Below are 26,183 nucleotides of genomic sequence, written 5' to 3' on the forward strand. Positions count from 1 at the left end.
TCAATAGATTGCTAATCACTGCATGTTATGCTCCAGTGAACAGTAATAATGGAAGAATTGGAGATGACTTTTGGGGAAAAGAAATTGGGCAACATTCTGCGTGTATGATTCAGGGGGCAAAAATAATTCAGCTCAGTGACTTGCATGGATGGGCGGTGATGAGAGAGAACAGAGGAAGCAACTGGGCCATCAGGAGGCCCAATAATGAAGGAGCAAGCTGCATGTCTGGTGAGCAGAGACATGGTTTAAGCGTAAGTCTCCATGCATACGCTTGGCAAAGGAATAACTGTAAATCTAAAAGCATGAGTGGTTTAATCTTTATTGTTACTGGTTTATTATACAGAAATAAAGAAAAACAAGTGCTACAAAACAAGAAGAAAATAATGTATTGTTGCCCATTAATATTCACATACACCAAACATGAAACCTGGGTCACACAGAACAATATGGGTAGTTTTCTCATTACTTGGATAAAGAGTAACAGGCTGTCTTTCAACGGGGAGCTGATGCACGTCATCTGCGGCAGACAGGAGCATCTGCTAGGAATGGTGGTGGAGTGGGTGGGGCTTAAACTGTCAAGGCGATATCCACAACCACATGATCAAAGCCCCACCCCTTTTCACACAATGCCACCTTGGCTTTTTTTTTGCCTCCCTCTCCTTGGATGCCCCTGATCTCAGATTATAAATCTAGTGTGGCCCTCTACCAGAAAAAAAGACATCATTTTTTGCTGCACCCTATACTTGGCAAATCCATAGTTATTCATATATTGAAGAATTCCACATTTTGTTATATAATTCAAGATCACATTCATATCTTTAAAGCCATGTTAACAAACTTAGGGCTATTAAACCAGAATGGAACAATAGTGTGGCAAACTTTATCTTATGTATAAGTGTCCTTGATATCATTTTACATTTTCTGCATTATTAAGTTGACAGCCAATCCTTTTTAAATGTTCTCTGAGGTGTCGAATAAATATGGAAAAAAAAATTGCTGAACTAGGTCATTTCTGCACCAGTGACTCATAGCGTCTTCTAGAGCCATCATTGTGCCAAAATAATAGTAATGCAGATAAGCTTTATACCACTTCAGTGATGGCTGGGAAATGCTATAAAGATGCTGTAAGTCACTGGTGCAGAAATGAAATACTGTAATAAGAAGCATACTTAATGTTCTTTTAAGACTTTAAATATTGATTTCTTAATATGTGGTATTCTATTTACCCCAAAGATGCAAATAAATGATATCCACTAAAGTATTATGGTGCAGAGTGGTAGGCGGCAGTATTGCAACCAAAACTCTCCCCACGACCCGAGTTCGATCCCAGCAGAAGCTGGATTCTCTCTCGGGTAGCCAGCTCAGGTCGACTCAGCCTCCCATCCTTCCGAGGTCAGTAAAATGAGCACCCGGCTTGCTGGGGAAGGAGACGACTGGGGAAGGCCATGGCAAACCACCCCGCTCTATAGTCTGCCAAGAAAACGTCACGAAAGCAGCATCCCCCCAAAGGGTCAGACATGACTCGGTGCTTGCACAGGGGACCTTTCACCTTAATACCTGTATTCAAGTATTACTTACTAATTAGTATTATACTAATTACTAATTACTGATTAGTATTACTAATGCTAAAGTATTAATATTTATATATATATATTTTAAAAACTTATTATTTTCAAATTCAGATTTTTCTCAAAGTATAAGTTTATCATGTGAATGAATGTCAAAGTTTTATTTCTTCCCAACAGCTTCCCAATATGCCACACAGTCCTTAATGCTGGCAATAGTGTGGAATTATGAATAAAGGAGGAAGCAGAGCCTTGCCGCGATATCTAAGGGATCACATAACTAATTTTCTTATTTGTGGACTTGATCATTGTTTTTCATGGAAAAATAGAAGTAAATATGTATGTAAAGTGATTAAGCTGTCCGGAAATTTAAACCTCCATGATCATATAATATTGAAATTTAAATAAAGAAAATCTAGGTGTTTGTCCTTCCCGTAAAAACTTTCTTAATAATTTATTAATCTGCTTAATACCTTTACTATTAATATTGAACTTCCTCTACAGTACAAATATCAATCTTAAAGTAATATTCATCTTTCCCACATTTACCTTTCACTATGAACTCACTGGATATTTTTTAACCATTTATGTCTACCAGTATAAAGCTGAGGGAAACAATTAGAAATATTTCCATCTACAAATAAAGAAACCTTTCTTGGCATAAATATTCCAAGTTATTTAAAACAGTTCCAACTCTGAGTAACGCTACAATTTCTGCAGATTTCTACAGATAGATTAGAGCCTTTAGGAAGTGTGATTCAGTCAGTTAAATGAGTAACCCGACAGCTTTCCAGAATGATCTACTATGTTAATTCATTTTGATTTAAAACATTCATACATTTAAAACATTGCTCATCCATTAGCAAGAAAACAGAACATAGCATTGGCATATGCCATGAGATTCCCATTCTGACTACCGGGGCATTACTTATTAATTAAGATAGCAGCTGCCTCCCCAGTTCACAGAAAAGTTCAACAGACTGAAAAGTTCCCTGTCTTGGCAACCTGGGCAACAAATTGGATTCTAAAGTGAAAGCAAAGCAATTGCTGGAATTTCTGGAAGTTTTTCCTGTCCCCTTCCAATAAATCCTGGAGGAATCTAGGATTTCTGTTGGTCATCAAGAGCTTCACAATAGATGCAGCAATAATTTCATTTCTAATAACTGCAAATGAAGAATTAGAATGCTACCATCAAATCCAATTCCTAAAAAAAAAAATCACATTTGGCTAAAACTTGCTCCAAAAATTGGAACCACACCTTATTAAGTTTCCCAGCATTACGGACTTCTCCAGAGAGCTGGGTCTTCACATAATGGGTCTGAAGTAGGATAATTGGAGCCTGGTCATTTGTGCCTCAAGTGAGGACTCTGGGCTGATTTGTTCGATGATCCACTGGGGTTTTTTGTTTTGTTTTGGTTGTCTACAGTATTCTCAGGAGTCTAAATAAATAAAAACATGGTGATTTATTAAGTAAGAATCATATATTTTGCCCTCAACGTAGTAGAAATGATATTACTGTACAATGTTGGTGCCATTTCAGTCAAGAGGCCAATAAATTAGCAGGTCTTTTTCTTCATCCCCAATATCTTTGCTTTATACAATTCAGTTGGTAATCTATATTAAGTCCATAAAGAGAATTAAGTTCCAATTTAGCCAACATAAAAGCTTTATAAAATTTGGTGTAGGTTGTTTTTTATATGTGGTCAAGAGTTCCTTAGCTTTAATCTCCAAATTTTCTTCTTCTTTTTTCTTTTTTCATGAACCAATAGGACCATAAATGTATGTCTTAAAATTATTCCAAGCAACCATTAAATTCTCAATTATTTTTTAAAAACTTCAAAATATTATTTGATCTATGTTATTAAAAAGTATCTTTAATCATGAAGTTCCATCTAAAATACATAGTGTTACTGGGGCATGACCTGATATTTCAATAGAATCAATATTACATTTACCCATCCAATTAACTGAGGATCAAAATAGTACAAATTAATCAAGGTGGGAACAAGTCTCATGTGGGATTGAAAAAAATAGATATTCTTGCTGTGAAGGACTTAAAAGTTGCCGTACAGCTACGAAATTAAACTCCAGCATATAAGGTTATAACGTTTTCAGTGTACAAGGGTTAAATTTAGCTGAACAATATAATGATTTGAGAAAGGATCTAAAACTCAGATCTTTAGCTATAATTATCATCTTACCAGTAAACTAAAAAGATATTAAAATACCTATATAAAACATCTGGATGGTCCCTAGTAGTGCCATAGTGATTAATGAATGCAGTATATTCATTAGTTTTTGTTCATCAATATTTTTTTTAAAGATCCTTATTTACTACCATGTTTGAAGATTTAGTAAACAAAATTATAACTTCTGTCAGATTTTGACTGATTCTAATATACAATTAACAGGCGCATTCTCCAGTTAAATGAACTTTCTTATGTGGAAGGATATGTACTGACTTACATATTAAGCTTATATGTTTAATGGAAACAACACAACAAATGCATATGCAGTGTGACAGAATGTGGGGAGGCTAGGAAAGAAATGGAAGAGAGGTTAGGCAGACATAAACCATCAGGAGATAGAAGGCAATCCATCAGCAGCCTATCCTATAAACAACAACTGAGTCCAGGTGGGAAGAAACTGGGAAGTGTAATGACTGTATTACTCAGCCTGCCATTAAGATCAATTCATACGTGATTATAGTAGAATTCTCTTTAATGGAGAGTGAAAAAAGTTGTGAATGAAAGTTCCCGCATTGTCCCTCAGTAAAATGACCCAATGAGTACAATTCCCCCTCTCTCTCACAGGCATGCAGCCCCCCTCTTTGTGCCAGTCAGTTCAGCTTCACACAGATTTACTTATTTACTTATTTATTTGTTTGTTTGCTTGATTTCTATAGCTGCCCATCTCAGCAAGTGACTCTGGGCGGCTTACAACAATAAAACTATAAAACAATTACAATTAAAACAGTTAAAATATAAAATAAATATACATGGCCACCAAGTGAGCAATATATGAATGTTAATACAGCCAAGTGACGGGACCATCTACACGCTTGAGGCCCCAGGCCTGGGCACAAAGCCAGGTCTCCAACCGTCCAGCAACTCGACCTTGGATGTCAGAGTTAGTCCAAACAAGCTGTTTTCACACTCCTGGCATGTTCCCCCTCCCAACTCTGCTGACCCGCAAGTCCCAACCCGTGTTAGGTCCATTCATGCATGCGAGTCCAATCAGATGTTCTGGAAATGTTTGATTGGGGAGCTTGACAGGAAGAATCACTGACAGAGACTCTACCTTAATGTTCTCACTAAAAATGAGGGTTGGAAATTTCTTTTGCAGTTTCCAGGATGTTGTATGTACCCCAAGACTAGCATGGAAGAGACCTTCCTGAAGTCTGAATGTTCTTGTTTTCTCAAACTTGCCCGGCTGGATATTGCCCTGGATTGATATTAATCTTGGAAACAGCAAAAGGAATTTCCAACCCTCATTTTTAGTGGGTTCATCAAGGTGGAGTCTCTTCAAATTTGAAATGCTGCTTGGACTAGGGACATGGAAGGAGCCTTCCCTTCCACCTCAGAGAGTAAGTGGTCCTGAAGATAATGAAGTTCTGAGCCATGCAGGTCTTTAAAGCTGATAATTAGAAACTTAAATTGCATTCAGAAGCAAAGGGATAAGCAGTGCAGCTGTCAAAACAGTGGGCCACACTTGGGCCCGTATCACATGAGTTGCTGCATTCTGGATCAGCTGAAGCTTCCAGGTGGCTTGACCTCCTCACATTGAGTGCATTGCAGTGGTCCAGGTAAGAGCTAATTACCCCATGAGTGACAATGAGCGCACTGGGGGTTTCTTATTTAAAATCATCATCAGGTTTTAAATTGTTCGTATGTTAGTGCAATGCATGAACCTAGCCATTGTGACTGATTTATCTAAACAATAAGCATTTGTCTCCTCTTAGAAGGACATTCTGGGAAACAACTAAAGACAACGTAAATGAAAGAAATCAGACACAGGAAAACCAATTATTTCCACAGTTTAAGGGGGGAAAGGGGGGGGGAAAAGAAACAGGAATTTTCATTTAATGGAGACAAACTTTTTCAAGAATAAAAAGAAAAGGAACATGAAAAAGTACAAACAGAAAAAAGAAAAAAATATTTAAATAATAATAGTAATGATAATAATGAAAGACAAAAACAAAGCAGCAACTAAACAACAGCCACCACAACAAATGCCTACTTTTACAGCACTTCCACAAGAGTCATACTAAAAAAACAAGTCCCCACTCCAAGCCAAGATGAAAATAAAAGTATTTTAAAAGCTGCTACCTTTTTTTCCCCAAATAATCTCAGATCAATAAATAACAATAAATTGTTCAGCAATCTCCAAATGAAAAAAAAAATCCACACTAGAATCCAGGCATAAACCAAACCAAAAAGTCAAAACCACCCACTTGAAAAAGAAAATAAAGTTTAATCCTTTTTTTTTTTTGCTGCCAACCCAGCTTTGTTAAATAGTCTGCATCTCTGAACTATTTGTAGAGGCAGTTCTGAAAAAATCATCTTCCTTCTATTCCAAAGATCCTGCTAGCCAAGATAAAGTAGGATATGATCCCATATTGTCATCCTAAAAATCTTACCACAATAGTCCTGGGTTTCCCTACTGAATGAAAATAGAAACTCCATGATAAGCAGTTTCAATTTCTATTTTATATTATGGCTGCAGTGAAAAGATCTTGTGTATAAATGAAAACTGCAGTAGCCTGCATTGCAATCTGCATTATCAGGAATGTTTAAGAATTGCATTTCTATGATGTAGACCTCATAAATGGGTCATTTCATCTGGAACCTGCTTATTTACTTTAAAACACCATTTCAACCTACATGGCGCATTGTTGATCAGAATTCTCAAGCTAATTTCTTTTTACGTGAATTAATCACTAAGGCTTTGAACCCTGCCATTTTCCCATCTAAAAAATTAAAGCTCTGTTTCATCTCAAAAAATTCTCTTTCATCTCACCTACTGTGGTTCTTATCTTTATAAATTTGGTCTTTCTTAATATATATATATATATATATATATATAAATCAATCAATCAATCAATCAATCAATCATAAGAAAAGGCTTTTCAGGAGACCAGCATCATAACCTTTCTTCTGTGTTACTGCCTTTGCTATGCTTTCCTGTAGCTGCTGTTGATTCCAGATGTGGTGGTACTGGCAATTACAGTATGGCTGTATTTCATCAGGCCCATGTTAACCCTTTGCTCCATGAGCTGCAATGGTTACCAGTAAACTTCTGGGTGCAATTCAAGGTGCTGGTTATTACCTATAAAAGCCTTTGTGCATAGGGCCTAGTTAGCCAAGGAACCACCTAATTTCCATGGCTTCTGCCCAGCCTGTACAATTGGGCAGAGTTGGCATGCTCCAGGCCCCATCAATTAAACTGTACCATCTAGTGGCATCCAGGGAGCATGCCTCAGGGAAGATGGTGTTCCAGAGGACAACAGAAACCCTCTACCCTGAGATTTGTGTGGCTTCCACTCTGTCCATGTTCAAAAGACCTCTGAAAACCTGGCTGATTCTCCAGTCCTTGGGGATAGAGTGAGTGGCAGTCCTGCATGCCTTATTGTGTTTCTCCTGGCTTTTGGGTGCTGTTTGTTTGTTTGCTTGTTTGTTTTAATTGATTATTTTTGCTAGAGTTGTCATAGAGTGGCCTTATACATTTCTACAATAAATAAATAAAGGTCAAGAATAAATTTAGCTTTTGACTGCTCTTCAGCTTAAAAAAACTGTTCTTCCTTGAATGGGGAGCAGTAAGAAGTGACTTCTGCTTTCTCTATATTTTTAACCTCAGCATTATAATTTATCAACCCAGAGCTGTAGTTTAAACAAAGGGAAACAAGGGGAGTTTTTGACTTAACAATTAACAAAACAATCAAAAGATGAGGAGAGAGCCCTTCCCCCCATGAAGGACCAAGACAGTGAATTCAGCACATTGCTTTTCTCAGCTGGAAAGCAAAGAAATTAATATAAATCTACAGGCATGTTTGATTTGATGGTCTGTGATGAAAGATTGAGACAAGTAGTGAAGCATGCTCTCCACGTGGGACAAATCATTTCTCCGTAGAGGAAGATGGTTCTTGGGAAAATTAAACATGGGGAAATATGAAAGAAGGAAAAGTAACAAGGGTGAAAGTAGAAATTTTTACAGGAAGAGAAAAATACAAACCATGTATAAAAAAGTTTTAGATGCAAAGAAAGAAATGGTAGAAGCTGCACAAAACAAAACCAGTTGCGTTACAGGATGCCACAGCAGGGTGCAGAATTACAGTAATGGGAAGTGTGAAAAAGGGGGTCTGGCATAATAAGCAAAAGAGGTTGTGGATGAGGAAAAATGCATTATAGGAGAATGATGGCTGGAAAACAGGAAGCTGCCCAATGCTTAATAATGTGTACAGAAAGAGAAGGGGTGGCAGAAATATAGTCAAAGAAAGCAAGGGATGGCTAGGATTAAAAGAGTCAGAGAAAATGCAGAGTGATTTTGATGGAAATAAAATGCCTACTGTTTCGCAGGTAGGTAGAGAGGACTAAAGGGGTTTCCAGGAGAGTGCATGGAATTAAAAATAAAAGTGATGAAATGAAATCCTCATTCAAAAGTGAAATGAGAAAATGTTGGAAGGCATATTTTAGAGAAAATAAATGGAAGAAGGGCACTGAAATAACAACTGTTCAACTTTAGTATCTAAGGAACAAGGGATGAAAATGAGGTCCTACATGTTGTGAAGATATTGAAAAAGACTAAGGCTCAGGAGAATATGGAATTACTGGAGAACCACTAAAATTTGGATAGGGGTTGCCTGTGGAGGGGCTGTGTGCTCTGTTTACTGTGTGTGAAGAATGCATTTATGCCTGATGATTGGTACCATACTGTCCTTATTCCCTATAGAAAGGGAAAGATTGCAAGAGTAAATGTAAAAATTACAGGGGAATTAATTTATTAAGTGTGCCTGGGAAGCTGTTTGGCAGAATTCTGACTGAAAAAGTACAGGAAGTGACAATTGGGGAAGCGCACCGTGGCTTTATGGTAGGCAGGGAGTACGCAGACCAGATTTTTGCTCTTCGGCAGGTCATTAAGAAGCTTGTGATTTAGAGAAGGCATAGTATGATATGGAGAATACTGTTGGATCATGGAAAGTTTTGTGTGAACATGGAGCTGGAACTTGGAGGCCTAATACAAGTAATACAAGTAATACAAATAAAGGATGTGTGCAAATAAACAAAATGTTTAACAAATTGTTAAATATTCAGCAGGAAAAAAGACAAAAATGTCTGATTTACCTTTGTTGTTTAAAATATTTACAGATAAAGGTATAAGAAATGCTTGTCATGATGCTAGAGGTATACTGGTTGGGGATGTGAATGAATGTATGTAGATGATAACATGTTCTTGGCTGAAAGCCCAGATGATTTACTGCAAACATTAGATAGCAGCAAGGAGTACTTTTCTAAAAATTAATGTATCAAAGACCAAGTTAGTTGTGTTTGACAGAGAAAATGGAGTAACAATTACAAATCATACTGTATATCCAAGGCAAAAAAAAATAAATCAATAGCGCAAGTAGATTAATTTGTGTAGTTTAGTGAAATGTTTGTTGAAGATGGGGAAATGGGGGGGGGGAATTAAGATACACACATGCTGGTAGAAAGATGGTGGGTAATATGTGGTCTGCTCCAAAAGAAGCAGAAATGGCCAAATATGAGACCATGTTCCTGCCAGCTTAGGTGCGTGGAAGTTAAAACTGGTATGTTTAAGAAACATCAGTCAGTTGGATGCAATGGGGACAGGGAGCTTAAGAAGTGTGTGTGATGATAAAGCAAGAATGAATCTATGTAGCTCGAATACAGAAATTAATTACCCCTATGGAAGAAATACATTTCAGTGGCTTGGCCATAGACAGGAAATAAAATAGGGTCAAATTGCACAACAAGTATACAAAGGAAAAAATGGGTTGAGAGGAAAGAACAGGGAGACTAAGGAAGTGATGGTTGGAGGGAATTGATGAGGTCTTCAAAAAGAGAAGTGAGAGTTTTAAAGAACAAAGGAAATGTACAAAGCGGTAGATGGACATGAGAGAAATAAGATTAGCGTGCAAGAATAGAACTGTATAGAGAGGTACGGCAAATGGTATTTGTGTAACTATTTACTTATTCCTTTTTTATGGCCGTGACTCCAGATAAAATACATAATATAAAAATACAGTAAACACATAGCAGCTGGGCATCATCCAAGCATATCAACACAGCCAGGAGATGGGATCTGATGCACACCCAGGGCCCCAGGCTCAAGCACAAAACCAAATTTTCAGTCTTATGGAAGGTCGGCAGGGGCAGGGCCGATCTAGTCTCTCAGTTTTGTCCTTTTCTTATCTCCTACAATGGCTTGCTAGTTCTTACTCTGTTTTTGTGCTCTCCATAACATGACTTATCCCAAAAAGAAGTTGTGCGTTTGCATGTAAAATGGTTTGTAAAAACTTTCTTAGGCAAAATTGCAGGCAAACATGGGTAGCTTTGAGAAAGCTTCACCAGAATACATACACATTCTAGTTAAATTAAAAATACGTCTATCTCAGGTTTGCAAACTGAACTTAACAAATTTGCAAAGCAGAGGTGGACAAAAAAGATCAGGTTTTCCCATTCCTAACTTAAGACTTTCTTTGGGCTCCTTCAGAGAGTCTCTAGCTGGGGCAAAGAGAGTTCTGACTTGCTCAGACCAGCTGGTTCCAGAGACATAGGGGGCTCAAAGGAAAGTAACCATGTTCCGGGCTCTGCCATTAAGCAGGAGAATTGTTGCAGCCCCTGTAATGGGGGAGATCATTGGCAAAAGAAGACTGCAGCCTGACCTCAGCACACTTCCAAAAGTGGGCGGGTGTCTTGGCTTGGCTACGTTCAACTGCACTCACGCTGACTATGGTATGACTGACATAGGTCACCTCTGGAGTTAAGCATGCTTCAAAGTGGTGCTGGAACTTAGGAGACAAGTGCCCAGTTGGGCACCGATCCATCCAGCCCCATGTCTTCTAAGTCACCAGGTGGAATGGCTTGGAACAGCTCTCAGTGTGTACACAACAGCCATTTGGAACAATTTTCAGACTTGTGTCAACTGTATTTACTGTCTGGATTCCCAGATGCAGCAGCCTTGCCATGATGAACAAGTCTCAGCTGGAGGCAAGAACTGTTCATTCTGTTTTCTGCTCCCTATTTCCATTTTTTTTCTTTTCTTTTTTTTCTTTTAGGGGGACCCTGGGATTAATGGCATTAAAGGAGAAAAGGTAATTGGCAATTTCTTTGGATAATCCCTTTCTTATCTCCCCTTGGACCTATTTTCTCTTTAATTCCAGGCTTTTTGTTTTTAAACTGTTGTTGATTCCTGATTTCAGATCCTATTCAACAGATTAATGCTATGATGTCTCTGTCTATGATGCTACCTCTGTCTCCTTCTCCCCTTGTATATTCCTCTCTTTTGCTGATTTTACTCTGTAAAGCCACTACAGACACCAAGCATGTGTAAAAGAAATAATAATTAATCACGATAGCTTTGAAACTGAGACTGATCTCTCTTCCTTAAGTTGACTCTATTTACTATAGACTAACTTGGTCTGCTTCTGACCTCCATGGTCACCATTTCTGGTAGAAACTTTTCTGGCTTATAGGTGGCAGAAGTGAGCTTGTCCTACTTAAACTTCAGCGTTTTGCTCGCTCTCTCTTCAGGGTGAGACATGTTTGTCATGCAGCCCCATCGTTTCTCCATCTTCGTTGCAAGTTCCTGGGAAAAAAGGGGCTGAAGAAGCCGTTCCATTGGCCGGGCTTCCTGGGCTTCCTGTATGTATAAATCCCTGTTCTTCCTTTTTGCCTTTTAGCTGCTGGCTGGTATTGGGATGAAGAGCAATATAGGCAATAATGAGAATGTGAAGGAGATTCTGGTCCTCATGGACATAATGAACACACTTGTAATGCCCTTGACATTTTCTGTGAATAGGAAAGTCCATGATCTTATATATGATCAAATATCACCTTCTGGCTTGCATTCTGCTCATAGCCTCAGCCTGGTTCTGCAAAGTTGGTCAACAACATTTAAGGGCAAAAAATACATAATTATCCCAGATTTGGCTGATGAGGTAGGTGGGTGTATGCTAAATAAAGTTTAACTATTTTAAACCATTTAAATGGGCCACCCAATTAATTAAGTGGCAGCCCCTAGTTGACCTTAGCTGCTCTTGACAAGCTAAGCAGGATCAGACCTGGTTTGGATGGCAGATCACCTGGAACTCCCTGGACTGTAGGCTAGAATGGGAAATGGAAAAAGTCACCGAAGAAGACAGTGGTAAACCATTTCCATACGGTTACCAGGAAAACTACTTTAAACGGGCCAACAAGTCTGGGTATGTTACTTTTGATAGATTGTCTTGGTAAGTGCCACATTAGGAGCTTCCTCAGTATGTATGTATGTATGTATGAATGTATTATTCAAATTTCTATCACCGCCCATCTCCCCCCAAAAAGGGGAACTCTGGGCAGTTTACAATAAAGTTGGCCATTGTTCTTCCTCCCCACCCCACAGGGCAAAACTGGTCCTCCAGGAACAGCTGGACCTAAAGGAGAAAAGGTAAAATGTTCAGAGTGGATAATTCAATTTCAAGTGTTTGATGCTGATTTAGAGTTTAATAAAATTGTGTGTGTAACTCTTTACAGGTGTATCTGTGTGCTTCCAGAATATGTGTACACCATTCCATTGTCCCTTCATTATCCTCCCTGTTTTTATTTGCTGGATGTCTGGATTATTCACTGTTAAGGAACTCCAAGACTGCAGATTTAGGCTGATAAACTTGAATCACTGTCTAGTTTTACAAAGCAGAGATTCCAGTGGCATGTTTGCAATGCATGTACATGTGCATTTCCTGCCTTGGGTAAGACTACATATTTGCAGGTTAACTTAATGATCATCCATAGCATTCTGCAAAAGTTTCTGGGAACTATAGTGTTTTGATAACCTTTGAGGGTGCACCTCACTTAATGACAGTCTTTCAGTCTTTGCGTGAGCACCAAAATCAATTTGGTGTCCCAACTTGGAGCTGCCAATAGTACTTAATATCATATTACTGTTTGCTTGGAATGAGGACTTGTTCCACCCCATTTGCAGAGCTGAGGTTTATACTTTAACATATTCGTCCCCCTTTACTTCAGGTTAATCCAGCCTTTCTCAACCTTTTGACCCTGGAGGAACCCTTGAAATATTTTTCAGGCCTCAGGGAGCCCCTGCACATTCAGGCTCAAATATAGGCCAGAGGTTGCAAAATTATTATATTTCTTTCATGGGTAGGCCTGTATATATGCATTGACAGTGTTCTTTAACTAAAAATAAAAAATGAAGCTTACCTCTTTAATATGAAGTTGCCCGAATTTGAAATATTTTTTGAAAATAAATTATGATCTCCCAGGGAACCCCTAGTGACCTGTCATGGATCCCTAGGCTTCCACAGAACACTGGTTGAGAAACCCTGGGTTAATCCTTTGATCAATAAGCTGCTTTTATCTCAGATGTCCCATTATGGCCCATTTTCTTCTTTCAGCAACCCACCTGTTTTTTTTGTTCCCTAGGGAGACGATGGAGCTGTGGGCAAACCTGTGAGTATGATCATGGGAGACAGGTTGAAAGGGTGCTGGCTTATCTCTAGGGCCAGAGTGACCATATGCGGTCTGAGTAGTGTGAAGATGTTGTGAAAGCAAACCAAAGCTTCTGTGAGTTGTAAGAAACTATACTAGACAGAATGTCACCATCCCTGAATTCCCAGAGAACACCGTCTTTCAGATCACCTTTCAGGTACTAACCAAAGAAGGGGGAGTGCATTTTATGTGGGTGTAGAAAGAGAGATCTCTGCAGCAAAGAATAGTAATTCTGAATTCCTGTCAGTGAATTGCATATAGTTTAACTCAGTGTTTCTCAACCTTGGCCACTTTAAGATGTGTGGACTTCAACTCCCAGAATTCCCTAGCCAGCATAGGGAATTCTGGAAGTTGAAGTCCACACATCTTAAAGTGGCCAAGGTTGAGAAACACTGAGTTAAACTCGTTTTTTTTTCCTCCTCATGTCCAAAAATTCTGTTCCAGATGTTGAAACACACAACACACACACAGAGGAACTCAGTGCTGTTCAATACATTCTAATGCTGGACAATTAACTTTAATGGTTGGTTTCATTATCTATCTAAGCTACAACGCCAACAAGATTAAAAGAACCCTCTGGATTTTGATTTTCTCCACTCCCTCCTTAACTGCATCTTAACTTCTTCTCTGCTTTCAGGGAACCCAGGGGAATAAAGGGGACAGTGGAGGTGCAGGGGTCAAAGGCGAGAAGGTGAGCAACTTGATAACAGAAGATAAAAGGAGCCTGGCCCGCCTGCTCCCATAAGAGAGCTGTGAATTTTGATGAGTGCTCTCTCTTATTCCACCATCTTTTCTCAGGGAGAACCGTGTGCGCCCTGCTCTGCTTCTCTAGAAGGCAGACAGGTTACAATCACTGTACCGGGGCCTGCAGGGGAAAAAGGTGAACCAGGTCTCCCTGGGACTGGGCTTCCTGGAAAACAAGTGAGTGGACCACTCCGTTGTATCTCATTTGTGGGGAGGGGAAAGAGGGGTACAAAAGCCTGGCCACCATTGTTGTCTATTAATGGAAAGCGTTTCCCAGGTCAGTTGGAGGTGTGGAACACATGAAACAGTACATTTTGCTAAGATTTGACAGATGATGCCATTGTTTCATGCAAGACATCAGCTGCAGAAGATACAGCAAGCAGCCTCCTATTAGATTGCCTGACAAACCTCAATAAAGGGGTTTCCAGCTGCCGTAAGGTAGTTGCAGTCTATCAGTCTGGGTGGAAAACTATTCATATTGCTTTTTCTGCTTTAGGGGATACCTGGAGAAGCTGGAATGAAAGGCCAGAAGGTAAGTAAAACCATTGGCTTCACAGCCTAAAGGTAAACGGTGAGTTTTTGACTGTGGCCAAGAACAGCATGCATTTCCCAAGACAGAAGGCATAGAAATTCCACCCTAAAGCACTGATGTGCTGCAGAGCAAATGCATTCATTTGCATTATATAAGGCTGGATCATAGCGAAGATGCATACATTATACATTGACATGATCTAATTGTGGAAGAAAACTGCAATAATTTGTAATCCAATCCAGTTATGAAAGCTACAGAGAAAACACTGGAAATATATACTGAGAACGCTTTTCTTTGTTTGCCTGTTTTATTATTCTATTATTTAATCCATTCCTTAACCATCACCCAGATCTACAATACGACATGAGTAAAAAATTGCTCCATTGGTAGAATCAGTCTTATTATTCTGATTAAACCCTTTCCAAATAAATCCTGGCAGCAAATGAGTCCATTCATCCATTCCTTATTCATGGAAAACATATCATTTCCTCAATCTGTATAGGAAGAATATTGTGCTACGTATATTGGATCTTTAAAAATTGATCTGGGTGAGCAAACACGGGAGCCATGTTTGCAGCCCCACCTCATCTGAAGGGTGCCACGTTGGAGAAGGCTGGCTTAGGGTCTGCCTTTATCCCACCACCAACAGGGAACCAATTACCAACAAGTGTGCAATGGCCACAACAGGAAGTTTTTACCAAGAGTGAGATGCAGTTGGGCAGGTTCACACAATTGCACCAAGCCAACATTTTATTCATCATGGTCTGTTGAATAAGGCACAATGAGCTGGTTCACACATCACATTAAGCCTGAAATCAGTAACTTGAGTTCACCAAACCTTTTCTTATGCCAAAATCAGTGATCCTCGTGATGCATTCACTTTACAGTGACCATATTTTTTTGGAAAAAATAAGGCACCAACCTGAAAAAGGGGCAAATCTGAAAGAGGTCCATAAGGATTTTAAAAATAGTAATTGTTTATACCTTTGCCTTGCAAAGGAAAAGTCAAGAGCAAAACCAAGAAAATAAATAATCAAATTAAATCAATCTAAAGGGCAGCTTTCTGAAATAAAGGATGGTCCTTTATAATAAAGGATGAATGGTCACTGTAATTTACCTATATGTGTGCAAATGCGTCTATGAATACAAGTTAGGCACAGTGAAGAAAGATTCTTGCATCTCTTAAGCCCTGAATATAGATGAAATAATTTCAGCAGAAGCATCTTGTTATTCAGGACTGAGGGATAATACAATTCTGGAAATTCCTTTTATACAGTTCGGAAAGGCACACAGGCCCCAAGGCTCCAGAGCTAGAACCGCAGTTGCCTAGCAACCCTGAGAAAGAGGACCATCATGGCCTGTGCACCTGCATACTTTTCCTTTCACAACCACAGTCACCTGAAAGCCTCTGTGTTGCCTGGCAACCTTGCTCTGGGATCCTGAATACCTGTAGCCATTTTCTGGATTGAGCCTCAGGAATTAGAAAAAATTCATAGAATCTTATATAATTATACATAAAATTGTGGTGTGAGGACTTTGCATTGCATTAACTCACTCCTAGCAGACAGCTGTAATCTTGCTGCTATGGAGATAAAATAAGCAAACCATGCACTTACAATTATTACTATTATTATTATTATTATTGAACCAGTGGCCTTCCAGATGTTGTTAAACTACAACTCCAGCATCCCTCACCATTGTAGTTAGTTCTAGTCAGCACACAGGGTTCCCTCCCCTCTTCCCCTTACACAGCCCTGCAAAATAACTGAGCTGATTGGTCCATGGATAAAGCTTATTTTGTAGCTAAGTGGAAACCATATCTGATTTTCCCAAATCTAATTGGGAACTCTATTACTACTGGTATAAGTACTACTGGTACAAGTACTATGACCATGCTACGGAAGATCTTCTCTGGCCATTGTGCCACAATGCTCTGGGTATACCCTACTGTCATATTGTATAGTACCCCAGGCACAACATGAGCAAAGGTACACATTTAGGATGTTGTATAATTGCAACTATTCTGTTCGTAACTCACCTGATTAAGTGTGAAGTGTGAACACAGCCATATGGAGCATCAGACCTGGATCGAGTAGATCCAGCATGTTCTCCTGTCTACAGAAGATACGCTTTGGCTTAGAAAAATGAACTTTCCTATCTTAAACTATAATGTGTGTGTGTGTGTCCTATCAAGCTCCACTAGTCACTCCTTTCAGAGCTCCTGAGTCCCACAAGGGTGGGAGCAAAAAGCCCATTTTCCAGTCAAGGACATAAGATTCATCGGCATTATATCTATCTAATATAACTGTCAGTTAAAAGGACATTTTTTAAGAAGTGACCCTGCTGGTAATTTTTACTGCTTTAATTGTAGAATAATGAGTGAAAGCTACTGTAAGTGGGGCTGAAGCAGTATGTGCCAGTGTGGTGCCAGCTTCCTGTGAAGCACAAACCAAAAAATGCATCCAAGCAATGAGAGAGAGCTAATAGCACAGAAGTTACTTTATTTTTCTTCAGATACTAAGCTCAAACCTTTCAGAGGCTGCTCTGGTCTCGTGTTCAAAAAACTCTCTGCTAAAATTATTGCCTCCTTTGCAGCACTATTTTTGGCTAGAGACTGGCACTTTTGTTCTCTGCTTTCACTGGTTCTTTCCTAATTTGAGGAGGGGGTGTCATGTCCCATCTTATTTCTGCAAAATGCTGGGTGGACTAGAGAATATTTTTCCCTACTCCCCCAAAACCCAATGTTCTATTTTTGCTCCATGATCTTGCAAATTCTCAGTCATGCTCCATGCAAGTTAAAAAAAAACATGCAGTTAGACCATAAGCTATGCTTTTATTTTTTGTATACAGGAAGTCCTTGCTTAACAACTACAATTGGGACTGAAATTTTGGTTGCTAACTGAAACGGTCATTAAGGGAATCTGACCCGATTTTACAACCTTTTTTGCAGTGGTCATTAAGTCAATCACTGTGAGCATTAAGCAAACCATGTAGTTGTTAAGTAAATCACATGGTTCCCCATTGATATGAGTGCCAGAAGCCAGCCAGGAAGGTCAAAAATGGTGATCATGTGACCATTGGATGCTGCAAGATCATAAATGCAAATCGGTTGCCAAGCTCCCAAATTGTGATCACATGACTGCAGGGATGCTGTGATGGTCGTAAGAGTGAGAACTGGTCGTAAGTTGTTTTTTTTCAGCACTGTCATAAGTTTGAACCATCACTAAATAAATGTTAAGTGAGGACTACCTGTAATGCCAATACTGTAGAAGAAAGAAGCAGCTTCTCTCTCTGTATAAATAGTTCTGATTCTCCAGAGATACTGAGGAATGAGAGAGAAGACCATTCTCAAAAGAGTTTCCATCTCTGTCCCTCTATCTTCTGTGCTCACTAGGGTGATGCAGGAAGCCCAGGTGATTCGGGCACACCTGGGGAAGCAGGTTTACCTGGCCTTTCTGGTGAGCCTGGCATCAGAGGACCAGCAGGGGTGAAAGGTGAAAAGGTGAGTGCCTGTTTTTTATAAATGCTGGGGACTCTTAAGTAACATGGTTTGGGCACATCCTGATATTCCATACAGATCATTAATCTCTGCCAGGCTGAGCCATTTCTAACCTGCATCTTCCTGCAAATAGAGAGGAAAGTTTTAACAGTTTTGTAAATCTACAAAAACACTGTTGTTTATGAATACAGTTGGCAGGGGTGTCCAGATCTATAGTCAAAAATGTCAAGATGCACAACGGACGTAAAAAAAAAAACAGACTGAGTTTTATTGTACCATCACAGCCACCATCTTGATTATTTTGACCATATCCTCCAGACACCCCTGGCACTTGGGAAGAAATGAGGAAGATCAAGGTTAGGCAGGCATGAAGAAAGGAAGGAAGGCCATCATGGATGACATCTGAGACAAATTATTTGTTTATTCTATAAACAAATAAATAAAAATAATATTTCAGCCAGAATCTCCCTAGAGGTCAGTTCCTAATGACTTACATGTAATTTTCTTGGCAACCGTGTAGGAGTAGTCCCCACTGTCTTCTTCTGGGGTCTGTGTTTGACTTCCCAATCTAAGCTAGAGCTCTCATCATCTCCCATCCAAGGCCTGACCCTGATTAGTTTTTTTAAGTTCATCCTGGAGTGGTCACTGTGTTATTCAGTGTTGTCTCCACCTGGAAGTTTGTAAAAAGCTGTTTGTGCTTCTGGATGACTATCTCTTGTGTGGGAATGATCAGATCAGACTCTTCTGAACCTGCGTTAGTTTCATCTTCTCCAGTCACAAGCCCATTCTGTGCTGCTAGAGAGGGGGGAAAAAGAGAAACACCCACAAGGGGTAAGCAGCATCTGCAGGATCTCATTGCTCTTGCCAGAATGACAACAGCAGCACTGCAGCTTCACACCACAAGCTCCACCCCTTTGGGGTGTGAATGCAGCATTATGACTTGTGTAGAAAGGAGTGGGGACTGATATGCCACACTGCTGCAAAGGGATCCACCACTCATGCACATCTGGGTATAGGTTGTCTCCTCAACTTCTACTTCTTGAGCATATATCTAGATTAGGAATGGCATTGCAACCTTCTGTTTCAATCCACCTACTGAGGACAATTTGCTAAAATGGCGGCTGAACAAAATTCCCCAGAAGCATTTCTACTCCTGCATGACTCCTTTAAGGTACACGCTACCATGTCATGTATTTCCACAGAACAGTGGGTTACCGTGCTATCAGTTATTTGCAGCTTATTCAGATGGCATGGGGAGGTTGCAGAACTGAGGTTCAAGGACGCATAAGGGTCTGTGAGCCTCTGGTTGCCCACTCCTCTGTCCGTGAACCTCCTTCACGTGCAGCCCAAATACTCTGTTTGCACAGGGCTTGAGTGGTGCATTTTGGCAGCACTGTTGTGAAAGTTGAGGGCATGACCAGTAGAGAGTTTCACTCCTTCCATTCCAATATTCCGTAGCCTTCCATTACGAGTGGTTGTGTGACATGTTGGATGACGAACTAACATAGTACTTTTATCAACCTTGGAACACTCCTTGCTGACATATCGCTCTGCATTCTTTCCCACCTGCCCTCTCTCATCCTACAGGGGGATGCTTGTGAGTCGTGTCCCGTCATCAACACAGACTTGTCTGGAGCAGTTGGTATCCCAGGGAAACCTGGTCCAAAAGGGGACCCTGGTCTTCCAGGTGTGGGACAGCCAGGGAAACCTGTAAGTAGATTTCTAACCAATCCAGTGATCCGGAGGTCCATTACGAGTTGCCTGGCAGGGCAATTTTTAAACTGAGAACTTAGTCTGGTATTATAACTTACTCACTCCTGTTATTTCCAGTTATTTGTATTAAAAAGGCAGAACGTTTCAGGCTGCATCTTTAGCAAACCATGTCACTCTGTATTCCTGGGATTTAACTGTTAGCTAGTCAGTGGTCTTTTGGAAGTGCCTTGATACATTGGACCAACTTGCCAACTCATCCAGGGCTGTGTTCAATTTTCCAGTAACTGAATTTTCTTCAGTGTCAGATTGCAGAGCCTCATGGTTCTCACTCACTGTGGCCTTGAGTATGTTGTCTGGGGATTATGGGGCTTGTAATCAGGAAGGCACCTAATTGGGGAAGAGTAGCATACTGCTATCGTGGCTCATAGCTGTAGGCGGAATTCTTCTTCCATGAATCCCTCCAATCCCTTAAGACAAGAGCCATCATCAGAGCATGCAGTAACGACTTTCATCAGTTAATTATGCATTGCATGAAGATACTGCACACTTCCTCTCATCTGCTGTGAGCTTGGTTCCAATCAAGTTTATCTGAAGGCACGGTGTTAACTGCTGGTTTTTACTCCTTTAATTAACTGATTTGATTTACATATCAGAACACCTCCATCAAGGATCTTCTTTGAATAAAAGGTGACCACTGCTGAACAATGAATGTCAAATCATTGTTATTTTAAATGTTACCAGATCTTGATTAGCGAAAGAAAATCTGTTTTTGTAGGGGGGGGGGTATTATTATTATTAAGGCTACAAAATAAGCCAGGCTGTAATCTTATTAAGTTTGTGAATATATCTGATGATTTGGAGGATAACTTACAGTAACAGCAGTTTAGTTGTATTCCCACCAATATTGCTCTTTAGCCTTAATTTTAGAGATCTGCCCTTATTCATGCTGGCAGAGTTAAGAGATGACCCAGTCTAACTCTCTGTGTATTTTGTAATTTCACTCGTGCACAGAAGAGACCTAGAATATCCTACTGGGATTCAGCATTCAGCTTGCTCAAAATCTCCATGTTGATTTTATTTTAAAAGAAGAAATAAATTTCTAGCCTTCAGATTGTGGAGAGAAGCTTAAAAGGGTGAAGAGAAATGAAAGTATTTGGGTCTGTTTTAGCTTTGAGAAGATCAAAGATTATATGAGAGCAGTCCAAATACCTGAGGATATCATACAAAGGAGGCTAAGACCTGTTCTCTCTCATCCCAGAGTCCAAGACAAGGAATAGTGGATTTAAGTTGTAGGAAGGCAGACACTACTGTAGTTAAATGTGGTGAAAATTTTCTTTTCAGCAGTGGAAACAATTACTAAATGAGGTGAATTTCTCCACACTGGATATGTTCACGTGGAGACTGAGGAGCCATCTGTTGAGAATGCTTTAATTTGGCTTCTTACTTTCAGTACAAGGTTGATTGCCTGAATGACCCCTTCCAAAATTTAGAGGTATAAAGGCTTAAGATTTATATAATTGTTCACTGGAGATCATCCTTTCCAGTGTAAGGTAAAGGTAAAGGTTTCCCTTGACGTAAAGTCCAGTCGAATCCGACTCTAGGGGGCGGTGCTCATCTCCGTTTCTAAGCCTTGGAGCCGGCGTTGTCATAGACACTTCCGGGTCATGTGGCCAGCATGACGACTCGGAACGCCGTTACCTTCCCGCCGAAGCGGTACCTATTGATCTACTCACATTTGCATGTTTTCGAACTGCTAGGTGAGCAGGAGCTGGGATTAACAACGGGAGCTCACCCCGCCAGTGTAAGCACACACTTTTTTCAGTTTTGCCAAATCAACAGTATGGTCCTCAGTTTTCTCCCTCAGAACTGTCTGTGAATTATAAATTGGTCAAGCAGAGATGGGGAACCTGCAATTATAGCTACAATTCCTAGTAACCCTTGCCGTTAGCCATTGGCTAGGAATACTGGGAGTTGCAGTCCAACATCTGGAGAGCTTCAGATTTCCATCCCTTTGATAAAGCAATCTTCTCAGAGATTCAGATATAATTGGCCACATAGGCTGGGGATTATGGGAGGTGGTCCAGAACATCTGGAAAAGGCTGTTGTAAAAGATGGAAGACATTTCCCTTGAGTTTTGTCTAAGATGCCACTGAACTAAATACCTTCAGGTGGGAAGCATTGAAAGATTCTTAATGATTAGGGCTAATTATTTATATGTTCTTCCTCCAACTACCAGGGAAAATCAGGACTCCCAGGTATTCAGGGACCTCCTGGCTTGAAGGGGCTACAGGTGAGTAAGAATCAGAGTTGTATTTGTTCAAAGGTATCTCATCTATCTGGATGACCTTTGCTCAGGCACCCATTTTCAGCTTTCCTGGGGTGGTAGAACAGACGCATGGAAAACCGAGTTGCTGTTGTCAAGTGGCTACCATGTGCTCCAGACCAATTTTAGGGCAAATGAATAAAACTCATGGAGCAGGTTCAGGGTAAGGTGGTGATCAGAGGGCATCCATAGTGTCATGAGTAAGGATGGCGAGCAGGGGGCTCCCACCCAGACTGTCAAGCGCATGCGTAGCACTGAGGAACTGTTCAGCCATTCAAAGAGACACAGATCGGGACCGCCTTAACCTTTGGGGTTTAAATGGCTGGGTTTTTCCCACGCTTCCTCAGTTTGTTAGGATTCTTGTTAAGTACTACTAATAAATATTAGAGACCAAGTCATTGTCTCAGTGTGTTTCCTGGTAATCAGGACACATAGGATGGGTTGAGACATTGATTCTTTGGAAGAGGGAAGGGGAGGAGAAGCATTAAGCAAGTTCTTCTGAATAGCTGTGGACTGAAAGCTTTTCACTAAGAGTCGTATTTCCACTAACATAACTTTTGCAACTTTTTAGGGGGAACCAGGCACCCCTGGTATAGGAATCCAAGGGCCAGAAGTGAGTAACTCCCTTTTTGATATGTGGCAGGGATTGCTTCAACCACGCATTACCATTAGCATCAGGCCCAAACATTTCTCTGTGTTTTTTGCAGGGAGAACCTGGGCAGAAAGGTTCACCAGGAAATCCAGTAAGTACCAGTACTCTGGGCCCCTTGCCACCCTGTTTGACCACATAGCCATCTCTCACAGCATGGTCAACACTTGATGCACAGGATAGCTGACCCAAATCATTTTGGGCAATTTTAGGGCAAATACATAAAGCTCATGGAGAAGGTTGGGAGTAGGGTGGTGATCAGAGGGCCTCCATAGGATGGGTTCATCCAGGATTCATAGTTACGTTGCCTGAGGGGTTTGTAAGCTCTCAGGAGCCCATATATGGTTGGAGACATGCAAATAAAATAATAAAATAAAATAAATCTGGCATGAACCTGGAAATTAGAGCGCTTTTGCTTTAATTCTTTTTTCTGATCTGCAGGGGCCTCTAGGACCTCGTGGTCCAGCAGGAAATGTTGGAGTAAAAGGTGCAAAGGTGAGCATTTGCATGTGGAAATGTGTAATTTCCCTTGGATGGAGAAATGGGTGGGGAAAGAGATGGTACCTAGAACCTCCATGTGAGTGCTAATCCTTCTTTAAGTTTTGGTTCATGTCCATGTATCCTTGTGAAATGTATCTGATGAATGTGGTTGAGTAGAATATCATGTCAGTCAGATGTGTGTTTTCAAACATTTACTCTCAGGTTGACCGCAATATTAAGTACTTTGCTTTCTCAGCAGGAGGATGGAACCCTCAAGCTCTCTAACAGTAAACAAGAAAACTAGATTCTCATCAAGTCTTGTTAGTCAGGTGTATTGCAAGGGAAAAGAAAGTTAGGTTATGGGATCTTGGAAACTGGGTATGTGCTGGAAACCAGGAGACGGTTAGTTCTAGTCTCACCTTAGGCACAAAGGCTGGCTGGGTGACTTTGGGCCAGTCCCCCTCTCTCAGCCCAACTCACCTCACAGGGTTGTTGTTGTGGGGAAAAGAGGAAGGAGTATTAGGTAAGTTCCCGACCTTATTTATTAAAAAATATTTATTTATTTATTTGATTGATTGATCGATTGATTGATTGATTTCTATAGCTGCCCATCTCAGCGAGTGACTCTGGGCGGCTTACAACAAAATAATAAAGGCAGGATAAAAAAATCTAAAAAAACAAAGGTTCGTTCAAAGGAGTTTTCCTTAACGCCTGCAGTCCTCTTTCTAACTCCTCCTTGATGTAAGGGGGAGCTGCTCAGACATTTAGGGGACATGGCTGAAATGTCCACTTGTGCTGCAGAGTTTTGCAAGCCCTCCGCCCCTCTTTTCATTCCAGGGTCAGGAATGGCTGCACCTAACCACAACTATCCCATGCTTCCTTTCTTCAGTATTAGAGTCTGGAAGCTGTTCTCTTTCCAACCAGTATTTTATGTGCCACAACTTTTGTCTGTAAGAACAGTTATGAGGAATGCCAACTGTTCATGGTAGCTACTGATCTCTCTTCCGCTGTTAACATCAGACTTGATGTTTCCAGTGATAAAATTCTGTGAAATGTTCTCCATAAAGATGGGCTATCAGAATGGTCTATGCAGTCCACCTTCCCTCAAGCTCTCAGAGCAGATACAAATGTTATATTATGTCATGCCCCCATGTATGGGGTTTAACATGACTTCTACCTACCCTCTTGTGGCGGGGTGGGGGAATCTCTATTTTTACACAGCATATGTCCTATGTGGTATTTTTAGTTACACTGACCACCGGGAGGCACCAAATTACCAGTTCCATCCTTATTGGCAATCACCAGGCAGCTGTAGCCAGATGTTATTTTACAGGGCTCAAACCCTCTACTGGGCATTGAACTCATGCACCATTGCACTTTAGGTGAGTATATACAGCACATTAGCTTTAGGAGTTATCCAAGTCCTGGTGCTCAGTGATGTTGCAGGCAGAGATATATAGAATATGTCAGAATGATATACATAGTCCACCTTCCCTTCAGCTCTGAGAGGTGCCTATGTTATGCCACATATGTAGAATAACATCTGGCTACCCATGTCTGCTGATTCCCAGTAAGGATAAAACCAGTAACATGGTGCTTCCTGGTGATCACTGTACCCATAAAAATGGGAAACCTTTGCCGTTCAGGTATTGTTGGACTCCACTGCATGGCCAGCAGTCAGTTCAGGGATAATAGGAGTTGTAGTCCAACTCCAGTAGTGGGGTACAAATTGTCCACTCTTCTTTCACTGAGATATGTGACAATTAGCTTGGTATCACTTCAGTGCAAAACTCTTCAAGTTTTTGCGTGTCTGCTTTTTCTGTGATGATAGAATGTAATAACACTACTGTATATAATTACACCTTTTGTTTTTTCTGGTCACTGAATTTAAAATAGTTTTGCTTCATGTTGAGAGGCCTTCTGAGAGGTTGGCTGCCGTGCTGCTAATAAAAATCTAAATAAAAATCAATATGGAAGCTATGAGCTTCCATGATTAATTATTCTCCCCCCCCTCCCCATATTTGTTACCACAAATAAGTGTCTCAAACAGGCTGCAGATTTGTGAATATTGTGGATACTTTAGGTAGAACACAGAGCCCTAATTGCTCAAAATACTGCTATCAACTACAATTGGGATGCACGCTGATTTATGAGTTTGAATATTTTTATGATTTTTATTTATGAATTTGAATACTTTTAAATGCGGGAACACATTGCACAGTTACAGATCATAGCAGAGATGCCCCGGTTTTGGCAGCAGATATAAATAGTTGTGAAAGGGTGAGTGTCATATACATCTATATGTTCTTAGCAGGAAACTAATTACGGAGCCAAGTTGGAGGCTTTGGTGTCTGCACTGGATTGAGCATGTCTAGAGTTTGTGCATAATAATGTGTGTGATTTTTTTCAATATAGGGCTCACCGGGTCTTAAAGGCGCCACTGGTCCCCCTGGGCCTCCAGGTCCACGCATTACTGGCCCACAGGCAAGTAGAGACTTTCCCTCCCCCTTGCTTTGCTTTAGGCCCTGGGATTTTTAAACTGGCCACCTTCTAGTCTTGCCTGCTTTCTATAGTTGTAGTGACCCTGGTTGGAACCCTCCAGTTCATTTCCTGGGGTCTGCATTTAGCTGAGCCTAAGCACGTAAGTAGGGACGCGGTGGCGCTGCAGGTTAAACCGCTGAGCTGCTGAGCTTGCCGATCGGAAGGTCGGCGGTTCGAATCCGCGTGACGGGGTGAGCTCCCACTGCTAGTCCCAGCTCCTGCCAACCTAGCAGTTCGAAAACATGCAAATGTGAGTTGATTAATAGGCACCGCTTCGGCGGGCAGGTAATGGCGTTCCCTTTAGTCATGCCGGCCACGTGACCACGGAAGGGTCTATGGACAAACGCCGGCTCTTCGGCTTTGAAACGGAGATGAGCACCGCCCCCTAGTCGGACACAACTGGACTTAATGTCA

The 26,183-nt window shown here is 40.7% G+C and overlaps 1 protein-coding gene across 1 annotated transcript in view; it reads left to right on the plus strand.

The window, feature by feature from the left end:
* COL16A1 (collagen type XVI alpha 1 chain) overlaps window positions 1–26,183 on the plus strand; it is a 178,165-nt gene that overhangs the window by 104,076 nt on the left and 47,906 nt on the right. The window contains exons 24-36 of the mRNA XM_063312279.1: window positions 10,861–10,896; window positions 11,336–11,446; window positions 13,223–13,249; window positions 13,926–13,979; window positions 14,087–14,209; window positions 14,529–14,564; window positions 17,959–18,066; window positions 19,651–19,773; window positions 22,013–22,066; window positions 22,671–22,712; window positions 22,807–22,842; window positions 23,190–23,243; window positions 25,644–25,712. Of these exons, the coding sequence (XP_063168349.1) occupies window positions 10,861–10,896; window positions 11,336–11,446; window positions 13,223–13,249; window positions 13,926–13,979; window positions 14,087–14,209; window positions 14,529–14,564; window positions 17,959–18,066; window positions 19,651–19,773; window positions 22,013–22,066; window positions 22,671–22,712; window positions 22,807–22,842; window positions 23,190–23,243; window positions 25,644–25,712 (873 nt within the window). The remainder of the gene's footprint in view (window positions 1–10,860; window positions 10,897–11,335; window positions 11,447–13,222; window positions 13,250–13,925; window positions 13,980–14,086; window positions 14,210–14,528; window positions 14,565–17,958; window positions 18,067–19,650; window positions 19,774–22,012; window positions 22,067–22,670; window positions 22,713–22,806; window positions 22,843–23,189; window positions 23,244–25,643; window positions 25,713–26,183) is intronic.

The sequence above is a fragment of the Candoia aspera genome, chromosome 10 (assembly GCF_035149785.1).
Source record: "Candoia aspera isolate rCanAsp1 chromosome 10, rCanAsp1.hap2, whole genome shotgun sequence".
NCBI classification, from domain to species: domain Eukaryota; kingdom Metazoa; phylum Chordata; class Lepidosauria; order Squamata; family Boidae; genus Candoia; species Candoia aspera.